Source organism: Coregonus lavaretus (genome assembly GCF_964263955.1).
Source record: "Coregonus lavaretus genome assembly, chromosome: 11".
NCBI lineage: Eukaryota > Metazoa > Chordata > Actinopteri > Salmoniformes > Salmonidae > Coregonus > Coregonus lavaretus.
In genome coordinates this window covers 11,745,223-11,769,913 of record NC_139998.1, presented here as the reverse complement: position 1 = coordinate 11,769,913, position 24,691 = coordinate 11,745,223, and the positions used below count along the sequence as shown (strand labels likewise).

Sequence of the window (24,691 nt, the reverse complement as noted above, 5' to 3'; positions counted from 1 at the left end):
AACAGATCATTAATTCTTAACCCAAGGTCACTTCATAGAAGTCACTGGTCTGCCAATCAATAAAAAATGCATTTGACACACTATACAAAGCTTTATAACAAAAACCTGTAGGCCTACAACCTATGCCCAAAGTAATCACATGAAATCATAATTTTAGCCATTTGTAAATAAGACCCGTAAAAATAATCCTTCACATGAATGTGCCTGTAGTGCTTATTCAAGTCCCACAGGATAATAATCTCTTCCGTAGTGTTCATATTAATCTCAACCTGGCAATCCAGCCAGTACCTCAGTACAGGTCTTTAAAGGGCTTGGGGTAGTTAAACATCAGATAATCCATGTAATAAAAGTCATAGGCCCTCTGTCTCTCTGTGGAGTTCAATTGCTCAAAGTATCTCTGGGTGATGGTGGAGGAAGTCCTTTCTGCCTTTGGGTTCCTGTCTTTAAAGTCAGGGAAAGTTAGGTTGCTAGGCGCCCCGATGCTCTGTAGCAGGAAGTTGGCCTCCTCCTTCAGGCTCTCGAACTTCCCAATGAAATCATAGTGCAGCAGGCAGGGGCTGCAGAGCTGGCTGACCGGCTCCCAGTGGATGTCCATGCCCACGGGCCGTCTCACATCTAACAGGTACTGGACAAACTCTCTGAAGGTGACCCCGGCGCCGGTCCTTAGGGCGGTGCGCGAGGCATTGGCCCGGTACCGGGAGATGATGGGCCGGCCGAACACCGGGTGGTAGTACGAGTTCGGGCTCTCGAACTTGTCGCGGAAGGCCGACACAAGCCTCTCGAAGGGCTCCCGTACGAAGAGGACCTTGGTGTAGGAGCGGAGGCGCTTGGCCACGCCCGCCTGGTCGTAGGCGTCTAGTCGGCGGAGCTGGTTGGCATAGTGGGCATTGTCGTGGGCGATGACGTGCGTGGAGGTGGCGCTGCCGCCCAGGACCATCAGCACCCGCTTCCAGTTGGAGCAGCCAGCTTTGGGCACCTCACAGTACAGCAGGCCTGACCTATTATTAATTAACCAATACAACAGAAATATATTAATAGTTATCTGGGGCTGTATCCTGTATGTATCTAGCATCTGAGAGTAGGAATCCTGATTTCGGATCAGCTCTGCCTTTTAGATCACAATGAATTAAATTACATGGACGGGGGGACCTCTAGATCAGCCCTGAACATGAATTGCAATGAAATACAATTATACATGTAAGTCATGTACTGTATTTACATGTACTGTTAATAATATCTGTAGGTAATTCTCAATGAAATTAACCACTAGAGTTACAACACCTGTCCTCCACGTAGACGCGGGACACCTGCCGGCGGGACACGGGGCGCTTGGTGATGCCCGGCTGGTATTTGGCACAGACCTCCCTCAGCAGTTGGCGGCGGGATGCCTGGGTTTGCGCCAGGCCCTGTAGCCGACGGTCCTCCTCACCAGAGCGGACACCACTAGGGGTTACAGACCCGCTCTTTAACAGCAGCTTCCTGTGGCGTTTGGTGAGCGGTTGCCTGGTGCTCTCAGCCTGCTGGTTCCCAGAGGTTGGGGTGGCTGGGTGGGGCAGCCACTGGAAGGCTGGAGGTTGTCTGGGGCTAGGAATAGGGAGGCTGGGGTAAGAGGACATCTCTACCCCTGGTGCTCCATGGAAACCTCCACCCAGGTCGATGCCCATAACGACTGCACTGTCAAAGGACTGCTCCTGTGGCACACAGAGCACATGGAACAATTGTTAACAGAAGCTCAACTTTACAGAAGATGAATATAGTGCTTGTTTCTCAGGAATCCACAAGATGGTGCCATTACATTATTTTGAGTGAACTGAGCTAACAGAGGCTCAGTGAGTTTAATGTAATCTGATCTGATACAATAATCATACCTTTTGAATGGGCCACATTGGAGCAACCATCAACTTTGCACCTAGAGAGAGAGAGAAAAAGAAAGAGAGAGAGAGAGAGAGAGAGAGAGAAAAAGAAAGAGAGAGAGAGAGAGAGAGAGAGAGAGAGAGAGAGAGAGAGAGAGAGAGAGAGAGAGAGAGAGAGAGAGAGATAGAGAAAGAGAGAGAAAGAGAGAGAGATAGAAAGAGAGAGAGATAGAAAGAGAGAGAGATAGAGAGAGAGAGAGAGAGAAAGAGAGAGAAAGAGAGAGAGAGAAAGAGAGAGAGATAGAAAGAGAGAGAGATAGAAAGAGAGAGAGAGAAAGAGAGAGAAATAGAGAGAAAGAGAGAGAGAGAAAGAGAGAGAAAGAGAGAGAGAGAGAAAGAGAGAGAGAGAGCAAGAGAGAGAGAGAATCCTACATTACATATTACAAAAAGTCCTTTGCTGGTAACAAGTTTCTCCAGCCGAGCTGAAATAGTTATCAAGAGAGATGGTGTTGATTACCGATGGTGATATAGGAGAAGAGTCCATTTTATCCCAAGATTAGGTTTTTGATAGAGGCAAGGTGTGTGTCTGTGTTTGTGTGCGTTGCCAAGTGATATTCTTTAGACTGGGAAATGTGACTACGCATAATAGGACAGGAATTGTTACAGGACTGGGGAGTGGTGATGCCAAAAATATGCTTTGTCATCACAAAATATACAGTGCCTTCGGAAAGTATTCAGACCCCTTGACTTTTTCCACATTTTGTTACGTTACAGCCTTATTCTAAAATTGATTAAATAAATAAGCAATCTACACACAATACCCCATAATGACAAAGCGAAAACAGGTTTTTAGAAATGTTTGCAAATGTATTTAAAAAAAGATACCTTATTTACATAAGTATTTATATCCTTTGCTATGAGACTCGAAATTGAACTCAGGTGCATCCTGTTTCCATTGATCATCCTTGAGATGTTTCTACAACTTAATTGGAGTCCACCTGTGGTAAATTCAATTGATTGGACATGATTTGGAAAGGCACACACCTGTCTATGTAAGGTCCCACAGTTGACAGTACATGTCAGAGCAAAAACCAAGCCATGAGGTCGAAGGAATTGTCCGTAGAGCTCCGAGATAGGATTGTGTCGAGGCACAGATCTGGGGAAGGGTACCAAAAAATGTCTGCAGCATTGAAGGTCCCCAAGAACACAGTGGCCTCAATCACTCTTAAATGGAAGAAGTTTGGAACCACCAAGACTCTTCCTAGAGATGGCCGCCCGGCCAAACTGAGCAATCAGGGGAGAAGGGCCTTGGTCAGGGAGGTGACAAAGAAGCCGATGGTCACTCTGACAGAGCTCCAGAGTTCCTCTGTGGAGATGGGAGAACCTTCCAGAAGGACAACCATCTCTGCAGCACTCCACCAATCAGGCCTTTATGGTAGAGTGGCCAGACGGAAGCCACTCCTCAGTAAAAGGACGACAGTCCACTTGGAGTTTGCCAAAAGGCACCTAAAGACTATCAGAGTATGAGAAACAAGATTCTGTGGTCTGATGAAACCAAGATTCAACTCTTTGGCCTGAATGCCAAGCATCACATCTGGAGGAAACCTGGCACCATCCCTATGGTGAAGCATGGTGGTGGCAGCATCACATTTACATAAGTACTCAGACCCTTTACTAAGTACTTTGTTGAAGCGCCTTTGACAGCGATTACAGCCTCAAGTCTTCTTGGGTATGACGCTACAAGCTTGGCACACCTGTATTGGGGAGTTTCTCTCATTCTTCTCTGCATATCCTCAAGCACTGTCGGGTTGGATGGGGAGCGTCGCTGCACAGCTATTTTCAGGTCTCTCCAGAGATGTGCGATCGGGTTCAAGTCTGGGCTCTGGCTGGGCCACTCAAGGACATTCAGTGACTTGTCCTGAAGCCACTCCTGCATTGTCTTGGCTTTGTGCTTAGGGTCGTTGTCCTGTTGGAAGGTGAACCTTCGCCCCAGTCTGAGGTCCTGAGCGCTCTGGAGCAGGTTTTCATCAGGGATTTCTCTGTACTTTGCTCCGTTCATCTTTCCCTCAATCCTGACTAGTCTCCCAGTCCCTGCTGCTGAAAATAATCCCCACAGCATGATGCTGCCACCACCATGCTCCACCATGCCTTTTACTGAGGAGTGGCTTCCGTCTGGCCACTTTACCAAAAAGGCCTGATTGCTGGAGTGCTGCAGAGATGGTTGTCCTTCTGGAAGGTTCTCTTGGTGGTTCCAAACTTCTTCCATTTAAGAATGATGGAGGCCACTGTGTTCTTGGGGACCTTCAATGCTGCAGAACGTTTTTGCTACCCTTCCCCAGATCTGTGTCTCGACACAATCCTGTCTCGGCGCTCTACAGACAATTCCTTCTACCTCATGGCTTGGTTTTTGCTCCGACATGCACTGTCAACTGTGGGACCTTATATAGACAGGTGTGTGCCTTTCCAAATCATGTCCAATCAATTGAATTAACCACAGGTGGACTCCAATCAAGTTGTAGAAATATCTCAAGGATGATCAATGGAAACAGGATGTACCTGAGCTCAATTTCAAATCTCATAGCAAAGGGTCTAAATACTTACAGTGGGGAGAACAAGTATTTGATACACTGCCGATTTTGCAGATTTTCCTACTTACAAAGCATGTAGAGGTCTGTAATTTGTCTCATAGGTACACTTCAACTGTGAGAGACGGAATCTAAAACAAAAATCCGAAAATCACATTGTATGATTTTTAAGTAATTAATTTGCATTTTATTGCATTACATAAGTATTTGATACATCAGAAAAGCAGAACTTAATATTTGGTACAGAAACCTTTGTTTGCAATTACAGAGATCATACGTTTCCTGTAGGTCTTGACCAGGTTTGTACACACTGCAGCAGGGATTTTGGCCCACTCCTCCATACAGACCTTCTCCAGATCCTTCAGGTTTCGCGGCTGTCGCTGGGCAATACGGACTTTCAGCTCCCTCCAAAGATTTTCTATTGGGTTCAGGTCTGGAGACTGGCTAGGCCACTCCAGGACCTTGAGATGCTTCTTACGGAGCCACTCCTTAGTTGCCCTGGCTGTGTGTTTCAGGTCGTTGTCATGCTGGAAAACCCAGCCACGACCCATCTTCAATGCTCTTACTGAGGGAAGGAGGTTGTTGGTCAAGATCTCGCGATACATGGCCCCATCCATCCTCCCCTCAATACGGTGCAGTCGTCCTGCCCCTTTGCAGAAAAGCATCCCCAAATAATGATGTTTCCACCTCCATGCTTCACGGTTGGGATGGTGTTCTTGGGGTTGTACTCATCCTTCTTCTTCCTCCAAACACGGCGAGTGGAGTTTAGACCAAAAAGCTATATTTTTGTCTCATCAGACCACATGACCTTCTCCCATTCCTCCTCTGGATCATCCAGATGGTCATTGGCAAACTTCAGACGGGCCTGGACATGCGCTGGCTTGAGCAGGGGGACCTTGCGTGCGCTGCAGGATTTTAATCCATGACGGCGTAGTGTGTTACTAATGGTTTTCTTTGAGACTGTGGTCCCAGCTCTCTTCAGGTCATTGACCAGGTCCTGCCGTGTAGTTCTGGGCTGATCCCTCACCTTCCTCATGATCATTGATGTCCCACAAGGTGAGATCTTGCATGGAGCACCAGACCGAGGGTGATTGACCGTCATCTTGAACTTTTTCCATTTTCTAATCATTGCGCCAACAGTTGTTGCCTTCTCACCAAGCTGCTTGCCTATTGTCCTGTAGCCCATCCCAGCCTTGTGCAGGTCTACAATTTTATCCCTGATGTCCTTACACAGCTCTCTGGTCTTGGCCATTGTGGAGAGGTTGGAGTCTGTTTGATTGAGTGTGTGGACAGTTGTCTTTTATACAGGTAACGAGTTCAAACAGGTGCAGTTAATACAGGTAATGAGTGGAGAACAGGAGGGCTTCTTAAAGAAAAACGAACAGGTCTGTGAGAGCCGGAATTCTTACTGGTTGTTAGGTGATCAAATACTTATGTCATGCAATAAAATGCAAATTAATTACTTAAAAATCATACAATGTGATTTTCTGGATTTTTGTTTTAGATTCCGTCTCTCACAGTTGAAGTGTACCTATGATAAAAATTACAGACCTCTACATGCTTTGTAAGTAGGAAAACCTGCAAAATCGGCAGTGTATCAAATAGTTGTTCTCCTCACTGTATGTAAATAAGGTATGTGTTTTTAATTTTTAATAAATTAGCAACAATTTCTACAAACCTGTTTTTGCTTTGTCATTATTGGGTACTACTGTGTGTAGATTGATGAGGAAAAAAAGTTGTTTAATCCATTTTAGAATAAGGCTGTAATGTAACAAAATGTGGAAAAAGTCAAGGGGTCTGAATACTTTCCGAATACAATGTATTTGAGCAGAACTGAAAACCAGTCAAACAGAAAACATGATTCATTACAGGGGACTGAGTCACTAGACAGTTTGACATCAGTCAAGGGATGCACAGAAGACAGAACAATGTGAAATGTCTTTCACATTGTGTTGATAATCCATCATAAAATAACACATATTTTTTGGGGGAGGGAAGTAGACACCCAAGAGATGGATGAATACATCAGAAAACATAATTAGTCACCATAGCAGATGTTCAAGACATCACATGGACATTAGAGATGTTGCTTGTGAGAACTACAGTAACTACAGCGCAGGCTACATTTTAAATACATTCATGTAATGATACATGTAATGTTGCATCTAGACTGTATAATGACACTGTGCTTAATTTCTCATGAACTATTTCAAAAACAAGTACTCAATATTGTGTTACTGCTCGATAGCACTAGGCACCTACAAGAAATCTAAATAAATGCAGGGCTATTGGGCTGCTCCACGGGGGGTGACTGATACTCCACATAACAATGAGAACCTTGCCATTCCTTACTAGAACACACACACAAACACAGAGTGTCTGCTAATTTGTATGTACCAGAGGTAATGGGGGATCCAGATGGCTTCACAGTAGTTGCCCTGGGATCATCTTAATACTGAAGGTTACTGCTTTCTGATGGCTGCAGTGTCAGAAGAGCCATGAAGAATCTCTCCTCCTCTCAAGAGGTCAACCACTTCTTACCCTGACTTCTAAGGGACAATATCTGACTGAGTTTGGCATGATAAAGGAAAAGTAAATAAACGATCAACTGTATGAGGGGATATGTTTTTAGCATTATAAAATAACGTATTGCAAATGAATAAGGCTAACAAAGGCATACATTAATGCTAATTACTGGTTATGTCAATTGCCCTTGTGTTGGTTGTCTAAGTAATAGCCCTCAATGGCATATGTTCAGTTTTTCCTCTTCACATATCTGGGAAACCTACTGGTAGTAAGGTCTATTACTGTAGTGTTTACATACTGTATCTATTTAGGGAAGATTGTAAAGCATGCACCTGCTGCCTGCCTAATAACCACTTCCTACCCACACATACCACATTGTGTTGAAAATCCCTAATTGTTTGCTTAGTCAACATACACACAGCTCTGACACACACACTTACCCCATCAGACATGCCACCAGGGGTCTTTTCACAGTCCCCAAATCCAGAACAAATTCAAGAAAGCGTACAGTATTATATAGAGCCATTATTACATGGAACTCTGTTCCATCTCATATTGCTCAAATAAATAGCAAACCTGGTTTCAAAAAACAGATAAAGAAACACCTCACGGCACAACGCCTCTCCCCTATTTGACCTAGATAGTTTGTGTGTATGTATTGATATGTAGGCTACGTATGCCTTTTGTAAAAAAAAAAAATGTTTTTAATTTAAGTAGTTCTGTCCTTTTTTTTTTTTTCTTTTTTTTGAGCTATTGTCTATTATGTCATGTTTTGTGTGGACCCCAGGAAGAGTAGCTGCTGCTTTTGCAACAGCCAATGGGGATCCTAATACAATACAAATTCCACCACACACCACCATCAGTCCCCTTCCTTAATTTCAGGGTTGACTCTCGCATGTCTCTCTGGCAATCACACTCACAGCCGCAACTGTAAACCTAAACATCACTTTTCTGTCTGGAGCTTAGCTCCACGTACGCACACACTCAGACAGACAGACACTGGCCTAACGACCCTGGCCTGCCTATGATGGAGATTACGAGAGGGGAGCGACCTGACTAGGGTTGAATATTTTACAAATGTTCCATCCCAAGAATAAATAGCTTTTCTCCCGGGTAACCCGGTATTTCTCGCCAAAACTGGAAGTGTCATTCAAAAGCATTATAAAGCATGTAAATAGTCCTAAGTGTGGATTTGATTAGAGCGTTGATAAAAAAATTCAAGCCTGATGCTACCTGATCCTGATGAGCCATACATTAAATACATTTTATGAACCCTACATTAATGACATTTAATGAGCCCAAGCCCAAAAAAGGCCAAATGATTGTGCCGTTATCCAATACATACAGTGGGGAGAACAAGTATTTGATACACTGCCGATTTTGCAGGTTTTCCTACTTACAAAGCATGTAGAGGTCTGTAATTTTTATCATAGGTACACTTCAATTGTGAGAGACGGAATCTAAAACAAAAATCCAGATAATCACATTGTATGGATTTTAAGTAATTAATTTGCATTTTATTGCATGACATAAGTATTTGATCACCTACCAACCAGTAAGAATTCCAGCTCTCACAGACCTGTTAGTTTTTCTTTAAGAAGCCCTCCTGTTCTCCACTCATTACCTGTATTAACTGCACCTGTTTGAACTCGTTACCTGTATAAAAGACACCTGTCCACACACTCAATCAAACAGACTCCAACCTCTCCACAATGGCCAAGACCAGAGAGCTGTGTAAGGACATCAGGGATAAAATTGTAGACCTGCACAAGGCTGGGATGGGCTACAGGACAATAGGCAAGCAGCTTGGTGAGAAGGCAACAACTGTTGGCGCAATGATTAGAAAATGGAAGAAGTTCAAGATGACGGTCAATCACCCTCGGTCTGGGGCTCCATGCAAGATCTCACCTCGTGGGGCATCAATGATCATGAGGAAGGTGAGGGATCAGCCCAGAACTACACGGCAGGACCTGGTCAATGACCTGAAGAGCGCTGGGACCACAGTCTCAAAGAAAACCATTTGTAACACACTACGCCGTCATGGATTAAAATCCTGCAGCTCACGCAAGGTCCCCCTGCTCAAGCCAGCGCATGTCCAGACCCGTCTGAAGTTTGCCAATGACCATCTGGATGATCCAGAGGAGGAATGGGAGAAGGTCATGTGGTCTGATGAGACAAAAATATAGCTTTTTGGTCTAAACTCCACTCACCGTGTTTGGAGGAAGAAGAAGGATGAGTACAACCCCAAGAACACCATCCCAACTGTTACGGATACAGGTATCCTGTGTCTTTTTGTGTTTTTCCTCTCCTTCTGCCCTATTCACAGGTGTCCTGTATGTTCCTGATTGGTGGTCGTTGGGGTGTCTGCTGATTGCTGAGGTGGACCAATCAGTGGACATTCCTCTGCATTGCACCACCTGTTTCTGGTTTTTCAATCACACATCCCATTGTTTAAAAGCCGGTCAGTTGTGTTTGTTGTTAGAGACTATTTCCGTATGTGAGTATGGATACTGTGGTGTCCTGTGTTTTGTGTACTCACTCATTTGCTGGTTACTCTGTTTGGGAACTTTGTTGTGTGTTTCTGGGAAAAGGGGAATTTAAGCAAGTTGCCCTTGGGCATACATTACCCGTAGGAAGAAAACTGTCTAAAAACACTAGTTAGACCTGAGCGGACCACCCACTGTATTTTTGTATGATTAGCAGTAGCTTAGTGGTTGTTGAGGCAGGCAAGATCAGTTTAGGTTTTTTTTACACTACGGTTTCATTTATTGGGTCCTGCTCAGCCCTTTTTCCCAAACCTTTACCGTGTGTTCAAAAATAAACATTTTATGTTTGACGGTAGTTTATGGTTGTCGTGTAGTTTTTGTTCTCACTGTTTCATGTCACGATTCTAATTTGCATGAATTATGTTACGGGTCTCTTGTCCATCCACCCTAGACATTTAAAGCCATGGGGTTCGTAACACCAACCGTTAAGCATGGAGGTGGAAACATCATTCTTTGGGGATGCTTTTGTGCAAAGGGGACAGGACGACTGCACCGTATTGAGGGGAGGATGGATGGGGCCATGTATTGCGAGATCTTGGCCAACAACCCCCTTCCCTCAGTAAGAGCATTGAAGATGGGTCGTGGCTGGGTCTTCCAGCATGACAACGACCCGAAACACACAGCCGGGGCAACTAAGGAGTGGCTCCGTAAGAAGCATCTCAAGGTCCTGGAGTGGCCTAGCCAGTCTCCAGACCGGAACCAAATAGAAAATCATTGGAGGGAGCTGAAAGTCCGTATTGCCCAGCGACAGCCGCGAAACCTGAAGGATCTGGAGAAGGTCTGTATGGAGGAGTGGGCCAAAATCCCTGCTGCAGTGTGTGCAAACCTGGTCAAGACCTACAGGAAACGTATGATCTCTGTAATTGCAAACAAAGGTTTCTGTACCAAATACTAAATTCTGCTTTTCTGATGTATCAAATACTTATGTCATGCAATAAAATGCAAATTAATTACTTAAAAATCATACAATGTGATTTTCTGGATTTTTGTTTTAGATTCCGTCTCTCACAGTTGAAGTGTACCTATGATACAGACCTCTACATGCTTTGTAAGTAGGAAAACCTGCAAAATCGGCAGTGTATCAAATACTTGTTCTCCCCACTGTATATGATGTAGGCTACTGCACATTACGCACAACATAAAAGCCCATAGATGTAGCTAGCTATATGCTCTCTTGGATAAATAAATGAAACTAGCTCCAGTAGGCTCATCTTTTTGAGTGTGAACTGTATTACTGGACTGTAATTACGCACATCGTTCAAACCATAATAAAGTAGGGAGAGAACATGCAATTCTGGTGCAGCACATGCGGCCTACAAAGTTACAAGTATATGCTAGCAAATTAGATTTTCATTTTGAAATATAATAGGGCCTATTGGTACAATTCGTAAGTAGGCTGACGCATGTATACCTTTTACAATATTTCCCCTAATGTTATTAACCTCCTTCCTATTTCTCTCTGTGTTGTTGCTTCATTCCTTCCTCTCTTTCAACAGTTAAATTAAATACGTTCAGTTTCCTTTATCCTCATCATTCTAATGACATTCTTGAATAATATAGGACTAGAATTAAATGCAGAAGACTTTCACTTCTCTTCAGGAAGATTGAATGGTTATTGGTCTGAATAAATAACTGCCATAGCCTACCGCCATCGCGCGTTCGCTCTTCTTTCAAACTACCCGTTCTATTGGCTGCAGTATTTAACATTCAGCAAACAAGAGCTTGCGTCCCTTTTTGAAGTCTATTGGTATAAGAAATGCTAAAAAAAGTATGTCCAGCAAGCTATTCTAGTCTAGTTTTTCCTGCATGAGACTCCAAGAGCTAAGGAGCGTTTTTTTTTTAGAAGGAGAGGGAGCACAGGTGCGTGCGTATTGCGCAAGAGACCGAGGCTATAAATAAGAAGCTTATTATGCATAACCCATCATTAATTAGCTAAATATAAGGCTACTACTGCATTGAATTGATTACCTGAGGTAGGCTAGGACATCTATATATATAGGGCTTTTATCGATGTAGAACTGGATTATCTATTTTGGATGCAATTTGAATGGAGTTGATGGAGAGAGAGAAAGACTGTGAGAGAGTGCTTGCGCGTGCACTGATTTAAAGCAATGATATTCTAGTAATAGGCTGTTTTAAAACTCTGCAGCTGCAATAAATAAATACAAATCTTTACAATAAAAAAATAAGGTGACCCCCAAAAGCCAGATGGAGATGTGTAAATTAGACTCGCATTCAGTCTTCATATTACTGTAGCATAGACTATGCTGCAGCAAATGCAGGCCTACCTGTCACAAGAAAAAAAGTTACCATGATGAGATGATAGGTCTACATGCATTGTGAACTGCGTACCATACTGAGATAGGCTGTCTGTCCCCACCCTGAGCGTTGATGATTCATCATGAACAGGCTGTAGAGAAGCCAGATTTAGACATCACATATAATTTAACAGTTCCATTTCACAACATGCTGTTATAATTTACCGGTTTCTTACAGTCATTTATCCCGGGAAAAGGGAGTGGTTTTGGGCGGTAAATCCTGGTAACCGGGCCATTCAACCCTAGACCTGACTGATGGCATGTGTCAGCGGGGAGGACAGGAGAGTTGTGTCAATGCCATCACACTGACCTACACAGGGTCATCACAGGATCGATTATATGCCAGAGCTGTGGAGGCCTGCTGCTGGTGACGGACTGAGAGCGAGGGGTGTTTGTGTACTGTGTGTATGTGTGTGTGTGTTGGTACTGTGTGTGACTGTGTGTTTGTGTGCTTGTATTGTGTGTGTGTGTGCTTGTACTGTGTGTGACTGTGTGTTTGTGTGTGTGTGTTTGTACTCTGGCTCAGTTTGTAGAACATGGCACTTGCAACGCCAGGATTGTGGGTTAGATTCCCGAGGCCACCCATACGTAAAATGTATGCACGCATGACTGTAAGTCGCTTTGGATAAAAGTGTCTGCTAAATGTCATATGTTATATTATTATTATATTTACTTTGTGTGTGTGTGTGAGACTGTGTGTGTGACTGTGTGTGTGTGTGGTGAGGGGCTGAGCTGAAGGGCCAATTACTTACTTCCCAGGCAAGAACCAGATTTAGACCACCTGTCTAAGGTCTCTCCACTGTCAGTCTACAAACAGACTCTCTGAGTAACGTCGATAACTCTGCACTCTGCGCTTTTTAATCCTCACCATACTAACTACTCTCTCGATTCAAATCTACTGTAAAACAGTGTAATTGTTTCAACTTGAAAAATATAAGTTACCCCGTTTCCTAACAAATGTAATTACAACAACTAATTTGTTGAGTTGACTAACTGTATTCACTCTTCATCTTCTCTCTCACCACTGAGCAAGAAAGGACAGCACAACTCCATAGACTCAAACTGTATGGGGGGATGTCGGTTCAAGAGTATTCACTTGTACAGACACACAAAGACACTCGTGCAGATCAGTGGCGGTCGGTGCCGTTTAAGATGAGGGAGGACCTTTTTTTTTTTAATGTGCATGGCCTAATTTCTATTACAGCATTTTGGATGACTGTCATTCATATTCCATTCACCCAGCTCAATGTAACATCGATAGGTTTAGGCTACTACATGATACTAACATTTTCCCTATAATCATCAAGAGGTTGCTACCTAGCCTATGAATGAAAGTCTAGAACGTAGGTGCACACAGGTCCAGAGAAAGATTTGAGGTGACAGACTAACACATGGACAGACAATGACACATTCAATACCACCTTGCACACTCTTGCCTGCATCTAGCTGATCTAGGGTGTAATCATTAGTCCAACAGTTGAAAACAATAGTTTTTATTGGACAAATTCAGGTATGTTTATCCCCGTTTCGTTCTGTTTGCTTACATTTAAGAAACGTTTTTCAACAGAATTGGCGGAATGAATGAATACACCCTTGATCACATGCAAACAGTTCACTTTCATACAATATACAAACAGCTCGTTGTATTCCTTTTCGCATCTACGCGTGACATTTTGAATATATTTTGTATAGTTTTATCTAAAAAGGATAACTTTTTAAAAATATTTCACTTTTTTTTTTTTATGAGTTCACTGAGGAGGATGGTCCTCCCCTTCCTCTTCTGAGGAGCCTCCACTGGTGCAGATACACACACACACACACACACACACACAAATTCTACGTGACCGTTGAGTCATGGTAATCTACTTTTATGCACTTTGGACTAGTAGTACCCAACTCACTAAGGATCACCAAGGATCACCCCGCTCCTCCACACACTCCACTGGCTTCCAGTTGAAGGCTGCATCTGCTACAAGACCATGGTGCTTGCCTACGGAGCTGTGAGGGGAACGGCACCTCCGTACCTTCAGGCTCTGATCAGTCCCTACACCCAAACGAGGGCATTGCGTTCATCCATCTCTGGCCTACTGGCCCCCCTACCTCTGCGGAAGCACAGTTCCCGCTCAGTCCAGTCAAAACTGTTCGCTGCTCTGGCACCCCAATGGTGGAACAAGCTCCCTCACGACGCCAGGACAGCGGAGTCACTCACCACCTTCCGGAGACACTTGAAACCCCACCTCTTTAAGGAATACCTGGGATAGGATAAAAGTAATCCTTCTACCCCCCAAAAAAAAAGAAGAAAATTGATATATTGTAAAGTGGTTGTCCCACTGGCTATCATAAGGTGAATGCATCAATTTGTAAATCGCTCTGGATTAGAGCATCTGCTAAATGACGAAAATGTAAACATTTAAATGTCTCTAATAACCTGGTACTCAGGTACATGGTACACTCTGACAACAATGCAAATGCAATGGAAAAATCACATCAAACACTTATCATCAAAACAAATCAAATCAAATGTTATTTGTCACATACACGTGTTTAGCAGATGTTATTGCGGGTGTAGTGAAATGCTTGTGCTTCTACAGTGCAGTAATATCTAACAAGTAATATCTAAGAATTCACAACATATACCCAATCCACACAAATCTAGTAAGCAATGGAATTTAAGAATATATACATATATGGACAAGCAATGACAGAGCGGCATGGACTAAGATACAGTAGAATATTATAGAATAGAATACAGTATATACATATGAGATGAGTGGTGCAAGATATGTAAACATTATTAAAGTGACTAGTGTTCCATTTCTTAAAGTGGACAGTGATTTCAATAGGCAGCAGCAGCCTCTAATGTGCTAGTGATTGCTATTTAACAGTCTGATGGCCTTGAGATAGAAGCTGTTTTTCATTCTCTCGGTCCCAGCTTTGATGCACCTGTGCTGACCACGCCTTCTGGATGATAGCGGGGTGAACAAGCAGTGGCTCGGGTGGTTGATGTTCTTGATGATCTTTTTGGCCTTCCTGTGACATCGGATGCTGTAGGTGTCTTGGAGGGTGGGTAGTTTGGCCCCGGTAATGCGTTCGGCAGACAGCACCACCCTCTGGAGAGCCCTGCGGTTGCGGGCGGTGCAGTTGCCGTACCAGGCGGTGATAAAGCCCGACAGGATGCTCTCAATTGTGCATCTGTAAATGTTTGTGAGGGTTTTAGGTGCCAAGCCAAATATCTTCAGCCTCCTTAGGTTGAAGAGGCTCTGTTGCGCCTTCTTCACCACACTGTCTGCGTGGGCGGACCATTTCAGTTTGTCAGTGATGTGTACGCCAAGGAATTTGAAGCTTTCCACCTTCTCCACTGCGGTCCTGTCGATGTGGATAGGGGGGTGCACCCTCTGCTGTTTCCTGAAGTCCACAATAATTTCCTTTGTTTTGTTGACGTTGAGTGAGAGGTTATTTTCCTGGCACCACACTCCCAGAGCTCTCACCTCCTCCCTGTAGGCGGTCTCGTCATTGTTGGTAATCAAGCCTACTACCGTTGTGTCGTCTGCAAACTTGATGATTGAGTTGGAGGCGTGCTTGGCCAAGCAGTCATGAGTGAACAGGGAGTACAGGAGGGGGCTGAGCATGCACCCTTGTGGGGCCCCAGTGTTGAGGATCAGCGAAGTGGAGATGTTGTTTCCTACCTTCACCACCTGGGGGCGGCCCGTCAGGAAGTCCAGGACCCAGTTGCACAGGGCGGGGTTCAGACCCAGGGCCTCGAGCTTAATGATGAGCTTGGAGGGTACTATGGTGTTGAATGCAGAGCTATAGTCAATGAACAGCATTCTTACATAGGTATTCCTCTTGTCCAGATGGGATAGGGCAGTGTGCAGTGTGATGGCAATTGCATCGTCTGTGGATCTATTGTGGCGGTAAGCAAATTGAAGTGGGTCTAGGGTGACAGGTAAGGTAGAGGTGATATGATCATTGACTAGTCTCTCAAAGCACTTAATGATGACAGAGGTGAGTGCTACGGGGCGATAGTCATTTAGTTCAGTTACCTTTGCTTTCTTGGGTACAGGAACAATGGTGGCCATCTTGAAGCATGTGGGAACAGAAGACTGGGAAAGGGAGAGATTGAATATGTCCGTAAACACACTAGCCAGCTGGTCTGCGCATGCTCTGAGGACACGGCTAGGGATGCCGTCTGGGCCGGCAGCCTTCCGGGGGTTAACATGCTTAAATGTCTTACTCACGTCGGCCACGGAGAAGGAGAGGCCACAGTCCTTGGTAGTGGGCGTCGTCTGTGACACTGTGTTATCCTCAATGTGGGCGAAGAAGGTGTTTAGCTTGTCTGGAAGCAAGACGTTGGTGTCGGCGACGTGGCTGGTATTCCTTTTGTAGTCCGTGATTGTCTATAGACCCTGCCTCATATGTCTCGTGTCTGAGCCGTTGCATTGCGACTCCACTTTGTCTCTATACTGATGTTTTGCCAGTTTAATTGCCTTGCGGAGTGAGTAGCTACACTGTTTGTATTCTGCCATATTCCGTCACCTTGCCATGGTTAAATGCGGTGGTTCGCGCTTTCAGTTTTGCGCGAATGCTGCCATCTATCCACGGTTTCTGGTTAGGGTAGGTTTTAATAGTCACAGTGGGCACAACATCACCTATACATTTCCTGATAAACTCAGTCACCATTTCAGTGTATTCGTCAAAATTATTTTTTCAAGCTACCCGGAACATATCCCAGTCCGCGTGATCAAAACAATCTTGAAGCGTGGATTCCGATTGGTCAGACCAGCGTTGAATAGTCCTTAGCACGGGTACTTCCTGTTTGAGTTTCTGCCTATAGGAAGGGAGGAGCAAAATGGGGTTGTGGTCAGATTTGCCGAAAGGAGGGCGGGGGAGGGCCTTATAACCATCCCAGAAGTTCGAATAGCAATGGTCGAGGATTTTAGCAGCTCGAGTACAACAGTCGATATGTTGATAGAACTTCGGCAGCCTAGTCCTCAAATTTACTTTGTTAAAATCCCCGGATACAATAAATGCAGCCTCAGGATATGTGGTTTCCAGTTTGCTTAAAGTCCAGTGAAATTCTTTGAGGGCCGTCGTGGTATCGGCTTGAGGGGGGATATACACGGCCGTGACTATAACCGAAGAAAATTCTCTTCGGAGATAATACGGTCGGCATGTGCTTTTAAAACAGTATGTGCTTTTAAAACCCATCTCACTGTGATTGATCAATTTGAAGAAAGTAGTTAAACAATAGGTTGAAACTGAGTGGAAAACATGGTCATTGTGGATGTTGTTTCAAAGCCTAACACAACGAAATGGACAGCACTTTATAAGGTGATGTTTAATTCAAAACACTCATATGCATATTAGAGCTTATACATAAGAATAAGCCTAAATATGAGCCCAAGCCCGAAAACCCCCCTGAATTAAAATTATGATTGTGCCATTATACAATAAATAGCCTACCACATATTACTACACATGGCAGAAAAACATTTAAAAAATGACTGATTTAAGATATCTTTGGTGCATAATTGGTCTAGCCTAAATTAAACAAATTCAGATTTAGCCTACAATTATATTGAATTTATTTTTTATTTTGAATAGCCTAGTAATAGCTCATTTTTAACATTTTCATAATTAATAGACACATTACCTTTAGCCACAGAATATCTCACCACTGTGAGTTTCCATCTCCTCCCCTCTCTCGTTCATTCTTTTCTCCAGCGCGCAGAGAGAGGAGCTGTCAACAGTTTTTTGAAATATGTTTCGTTGTGAAAACATGTTACCATTGATGTTACCGATTTCACTTGTTTTCCAAAATTAAGCACTGGGTAGCTACAGGAACAAGGATGGAGAGCCAGTGGCATACTGAGTTCGGGCGGAATATCACCTGTGGCGCAGGGAAATTACCGGAGTAGCCTACCCAACATGAGTGAAAAACGTTCCGGCGGGAAAATGGCCTCCATTCTCTATTCCAGTGCATACGGATGACATGTATTATTTGTCTTGCCCCTGTTCTTGCCCATTTGATAATGGGCCATTCTAAATCGAAAAGAATTGTACATATTAGTAAAAACAAGATTAAACTGAGAATAGTCTGATGAGTGAAAATATGATCACTTGATGAGAGAACAGCGTGTGCAGCCTGAGGTAAGAAACAGAGCGCAAGCTTTTTTTTGTGACTTTTCAAAACATCAATAGCCAATAGTCACATCATGCAGCCCATATATCTTTTGATTTCTAAGCCATTCTAAGGTTTGTATCATTTACAACTAAAGTTGCCAAATACCTATAAATCTAGCGTAACTGTTTCAAAATGTAGATGTTCCTTGTTGCGGCTTATATGTGTGGAGCCTGGAGATGCTAATGGTGTTTATGTTAATTAACGGTCAATTACTGTGAGATTGGCAGTTTTTTGCTTGACAATAACCGGCTGACAAAATGTCATGACTGCCACAGCCCTATGTATGACTCATAGATGCACAGACAAAAGCTCTATAGACAAAAGGAAAGCCAACAAAACATAAAAAGATGACAAAGCACAGAGACAGATACAGAGATTTTCATCTCTATGTGACAAAGCAAACAAACACATTGCTGTACGAAATATGCATTTGGTGGATATTGTTTCTTGTGCGAAGGATGTATATAGCTACTTTCTGCATGAAAGCATGGCGTAATCAAAGAGAATCAACAATATATTAATGCATAATGCATTCATCAGTTAAGAGAACAATGTATGAACAAGGAAACTGGAAAATGTAGGCTACTATATGCTATGGCTGGTTTCTTGCTAGTGTGACAGTGTTACCTTTTTTCCTCTACAATGGCAAATCACTTGACAATGTGTATGTATGCATACTGTATCTACTGCATGCATAATGTATGTCAATATGTGAAATTGTGTTTTGGATAAAAGTAGAGACTCAGAGCTAGAAAATTGAATATCATACACTACAGTTGAGGAACGATGGGAAAGTAATTCTGCTTTGAAAGTTGATAAACTTGTAACCTCACTTTTGAGGCTATGTACTAAACAACCTAAAGGCAGGTTTATACTACGGGTGTGTTCGTAAATTAGATCTGGAGTGCCAGAGTGTGCTCTGGCCGTTCGTAAATTCAGAGCGTTTCGCTCTCTGAGCGCACACTGGACGCTCTGGCCGAAAAGTAGATCCGAGAGTTCTGACCTAACAACAGCAGTCAAGCACCCAAGGTAACTGGCTAACGTTGGCTAGATTGCTAGCTACTTCCAGACACAAATGAGAGAACAGCTCACTCTGATACGCGCCCTAGCAGAGCTGGTTAGGCTGTGTTTATGTTATCCAGAGCGTTGGTGACTGCAACTGCTGGCAACAATTTAATTACGTTTTTTTTGCCAACGTTTACTGACACCGGCCATATTCAACGGGTGTTGAGCGTTCGTAAATTTGTCAGTTATTCTGCGCATTGGCACACTGACGAGAGTGCTCTGAAATCGGAGTAGATAGCCAGAGCGAATTTACCAGCTACGTCTATCGACAGTTGTCGCAGTGACATTATAAACATTCTATTGAAATAGTTACTTGCATAGTGGAGTCTTTAGTTTAGACATGTAGCTAGCTAGCTAAACAATGAACGATAATCCCAACTAATAACATTACTACCCTGCATGAATCTGCAGGTAGCTAACCAACCAGGTTCAATGTAATTTTAAAAAAAAATGGGGGGGGGGGTAGATCAGCTTAATATTGCAGATAGATTGTAACTTCTATCAATTGTCTGCATCACTTCCAATCCCCCATGTATTTTTAGATATATACTCCCCTTTATTACTTTTCAACCTGCCATCCTTTCCCTACTTGGGGTAAATTAGTGAACAACAATGCCCAGGCCTCTACTTCCAGCCTATACTTACTATCTACACCTTATGGACACAGTCAATTTAACAAGAATTCTATTTTATTTGTTTTTTTTGTTTTTGCTCCTGAATTTCTTCTACTCTCAACCTCTCCGATCATTTTCATGATGTCCATCCGGTTTGCTTCTATATGCCATATCATTCTAACTGTGCTCTTTCCCAAAAGCTCCCAACATACAACCTTATTATATTTTTATTTATTTATTTTTTAGTCATTTAGCAGACACTCTTATCCAGAGCGACTTACAGTTAGTGAGTGCATATATTATTAATTTTTTCATACTGGCCCCACAACCCTGGCGTTGCAAACGCCATGCTCTACATCCCTGCCGGCCATTCCCTCCCCTACCCTGGACGGCGCTGGGCTAATTGTGCGCCCGGCAGAGCCTGGATTCGAACCAGGATCTCTAGTGGCACTGCTAGCACTGTGATGCAGTGCCTTAGACCACTGCGCCACTCGGGAGACTGCGCCATTATAGAAACAGTATGCTTACATTATTAGTTATCTTGTTATTATTTGTTGTTATTTGTTATTAGTCCCATCCTTCAACTCCATTCAATACCTCCCATCTATCTCTTAACACCATCCATATAGGATTTCTATTTGCCATATATATTTCAACCGTACTGTGATGTTTTACAAAAGTTCTGAACCTTTCTATTCTCATTGCTTCTACAGATTGTGAATTAAAAATAAAGATTTTTGCTAAAAGTATTATTATATTATTGATCGATTGACTATGACTTTTCAGATCACCCAGTAATGCTATCTGCAAGGTTAGCTCCAGGTAAATATTGCAATCCTTTAGCCATTCCTGGACCTGTGTCCAAAAACAAGCTACAAATGGACAGAACCAAAACAAATGATCTAATGATTCTGTCTGTGACACTCTGGCTCCATGGACTTTATTATTGAGCCAGGGTTGTTCATTTTCCTTGGTTGGGTGTATTTCTATGTTGGGTATTCTGGTTGTTTCATTTCTATGTGTGGTGATTGTTAGTGTTTATTCAGGTGACTCCCAATCGGAGGTAACGAGTGACAGCTGTCGGCTCGTTATCTCTGATTGGGAGCCATATTTATACTGTGGGGTTTCACCTTGGTTTTGTGGGTTTTTGTTTCCTTGATCCTGTTTTGTCAGTGTCAGATTTGGACTTCACTTTCGTCATTTTGGTTTGTTGTTTTGATCGTGGTATCTTTAATTAAATAAAGTCTACGATGTTCGCTCAACACGCTGCGCCTTGGTCAATTCCTTACGACGATCGTGACACTGTCTCTTCACAGCAAAATATGCAGAGCTGGGAAGATTGTATCCCCCATATAAATAACATTCTATTGGTAGCAAGAATTTTATATAATAATTTAAATTGAAAGATTCTAATTTTTGAATCCGGTGTCGTTTTGCGTGTCAGTTCATAAACACTATGCCATGGGATCGTAACGTCAAAAATCTCTTCCCAACTATTTTGCAATCTATATGGGATGGCTGTCAATCCTTTGGTCCTTAAGTGAAACTGATATACTTTTTTATTTATCACAGTTTTCCTTAACCAATTATGTTCTTTAATGCAAGGCCGACAGACAAGTTCCTTACTTTCTCCCCCTTCCACTTTCCTCTTCCACTTTTGCGGTAAGGCTGCAATTATTTGGTTGTAATTTTGGGTAGAGCAGACATTTCCATATGTTTTTGTTAGCTGCATGTGCGACATAACTCCACCAGTCCTACCGATGATATAATTTACGAAGATTATACCTTTTTTAAACATTCTGTCAAAAAATTAAGTTTTTTTGTCAATTAGTATATTTGAATTTAACCACAATATTTGTTGCATTATTTGTTCTGTCGTTTCTGGAGAATTAAATTGAAATTGCAACCAACTTTCTATGGCTTGTTTTAGAAATAGTGATATTTGGGAGATTATTTCCTTTTCAAATAACTGAAAATGAGTTGTTGTAATCTGAATAAAGGGAAGAAGGCCTTTCTTGAACATTTGGTGAGACAATCTTACTAATTTGCTTGAGAACCAGTTCGGATTTAAGTATAACTTGTGTATGACTGAAGCTTTTAGTGATAGGTCTAATGCTTTAATATTAAATAATTTCTGTCCTCCGAATTCATATTCATTATATAAATAGTCCCTTTTAATTTTGTCTGACTTGCCGTTCCAAATAAAATTGAATATTTTTTTCTCATATAATTTCAAAAACTGTTCGCTAGGCGTAGGCAAGACCATAAGCAAATAGGTAAACTGGGATAATACTAAAGAGTTAATCAGGGTGATTTTTCCACAAATGTACAGGTATTTTCCTTTCCACGGTAGTAGGATCTTATCTATTTTTGCTAACCTTCTATTAAAATTTATTGAAGTGAGATCATTTATTTCCTTTGGGATATGTATTCCGAGTATATCCACATCACCATCAGACCATTTTATTGGTAAACTACATGGTAATGTAAAAATGGTATTACTGACAGTGATCCAATTGTATTACTGACAGTGATCCAATACGTAATATAGTACATTTGTCATAATTTGGTTGTAATCCAGAGAGGTTAGAAAATTTATCTAGATCCTCTATGAGGCTGTGGAGGGATTCTAGTTGTGGATTTAAAAGAAAACATGAATCATCAGCGTACAATGACACCTTTGTTTTTAAGCCCTGGATTTCTAATCCTCTGATATTATTATTGGATCTGATTTTAATAGCTAACATCTCGATGGCCACAATAAATAGATATGCCGATAGTGGACAACCTTGTTTCACTCCTCTTGACAGTTTAAAACTTTCTGAGAAATAGCCATTATTTACTATTTTACACCTAGGGTTACTATACATGATTTTGACCCATTTTATAAGAGATTCTCCAAAATTGAAATGGTCCAGGCATTTATATATAAACCCCAGTCGTACTTTATCAAATGCCTTTTCGAAGTCTGCTATGAATAGCAGGCCTGGTTTCCCATATTTTCCATAGTGTTCCATATTGAACTAGGTTAAATGTTAGCTAGCTAACATTAGGCTATAACTAGCAATGCAAATGGCTCTGAGATACGAATAATATTACTACACAGATCATACACGTAATGTTAGCTAGCTAGCCAGCCAGCACACTTTAACTTGAAATGAAAACGAATTTCTGACTAAATTAGAAACGTGTAATATCTGAAAATGTAGCTAGCTAGACTCTCTTACCGTATACATGGATCGAGGCTTCTCCCTCTCTGCCACGGTTGCCCTTAGTTTGAAGATGTAATCCGGAGCGTTCTGTGTTCTCTTTTCGACTTTGTCTGCATATTTGCAATCAAACACCAGAATTTTCTCCATCTCCTTAGCTATCATACTCTAATTCCACTGATTTCAAAACAGTCCTCCAGAAAGTGGAGAGCAACACTTATGCAGTTCTCCTATGTGATATCTTTCAAAATACTGACACATACTGACCAGCTCATATTACAGACAGAAGCATGCTACATGGCAGACCAATCTGAACTCATCTCTCGGCATGTCCAGCCCAATCAATATCTCAGCCAATCATGGCTAGCGGAAAGGTTGCTGTCTTTTTCCATGACTAAACCAACTAGGCTTGTAATTTAACAATTGTATTCGTATTTACAGATGGCATACAAGTTTGTTATTAAGGCACATGAAAGTTCACATGTTCCAGAAGGCATTTCTTCCAAAAAACGCATTTGAATAAAAAAAAAAAAGTTTACATTCAAATGGACCTCCTGTGAAGTAGTGACGCACGACATACGCATAGTTTCCTGAAACGAGTCATATATGTTTAAGTGCACTTACGAGATGAAACCATTTCCATAGAGGTTTCAATATTCTACCCAGCCATGTCAGGAAGATATTCTGATCTTCCAAAGCAAAGTGTCCTGTGTCACAGAGTAAAGCATGTTAACCTATGGTAACACATCAATGTCAAATTACTTGGAATGCCTTGCAGAGCTGCTTACTCTAATTTCACAGGGATTTATTTACCTGACTCGCTAACAATTTAAACTAAGATCTGTAATGTTCCCAGTATTAATCCCACCAAACATACATTTTGTACATGCTTGCCAGATCTTTTTAAGATATGAGTTCTCCCTGTCTCCATTAGACACTATTACCCTTGCTAAGAAGAATTGAGACTGAAATCTACACCAACAAACATTTACTCACTTTTTAATGTGCTCAACTTTGGTCCATTGGGTGCAATTCTGCTGAAGTAGGCCTTATTGCTCCGATGCCTTTGCATCAACAACAACAGATAGTAAAGAAAACCTCAGGGCATGAGTTTGTGTTTTATTCAGATTTCTCACACAGCACTGCTTGTATTACAGTATCTTCTGACCAGTGGAGGCTCCTCAGAGGAGGAAGGGGAGGACCATCCTCCTCAGTGAATTTCATAAAAATTAAGATTGTAAAACATTAAAAAAGTTATCCTTTTTAGATAAAACTATACTAAATATGGGCCTCCTGAGTGGCGCAGCAGTCTAAGGCACTGCATCGCAGTGATTGAAGCGTCACTACAGACCCGGGTTCGATCCCGGGCTGTGTCACAACCGACCGGGAGTCCCATAGGGCGGCACACAATTGGCCCAGCGTCGTCCGGGTCAGGGGAGGGTTTGGCCAGGGGGGCTTTACTTGGCTCATTGCGCTCTAGTGACTCCTTGTGGCAGGCCGGGCGCCTGCAGGCTGACTTCGGTCGTCAGTTGAGCTGTGTTTCCTCCGACACATTGGTGCAGCTGGCTTCCGGGTTAAGTGGGCGGGTGTTAAGAGGCGCGGTTTGGCGGGTCATTTTTCGGAGGACGCATGACTCGAACATTTGCCTCTCCCGAGCCCGTTGGGGAGTTGCAGCGATGAAACAAGATCGCAATTGGATATCACGAAAAAGGGGGTAAAAAATATATAAAATACAACTATACTAAATATAATCACGTCACCAAATAACTGATTAAAACACACTATTTTGCC

At 42.5% G+C, this 24,691-nt stretch overlaps 1 protein-coding gene across 1 annotated transcript in view; it reads right to left on the bottom strand.

Annotated features, from left to right (window-relative positions):
• Positions 1-289: 289 nt before the first annotated feature.
• The window catches only part of LOC311136809 (carbohydrate sulfotransferase 8-like), a gene marked incomplete at both ends in the record, with an annotated part of 63,300 nt that continues 38,898 nt past the window's right edge, over positions 290-24,691 (bottom strand). Inside the window, 3 exons of the mRNA XM_084171090.1 lie at positions 290-998; positions 1,282-1,691; positions 1,869-1,909. Of these exons, the coding sequence (XP_084027216.1) occupies positions 290-998; positions 1,282-1,691; positions 1,869-1,909 (1,160 nt within the window). The remainder of the gene's footprint in view (positions 999-1,281; positions 1,692-1,868; positions 1,910-24,691) is intronic.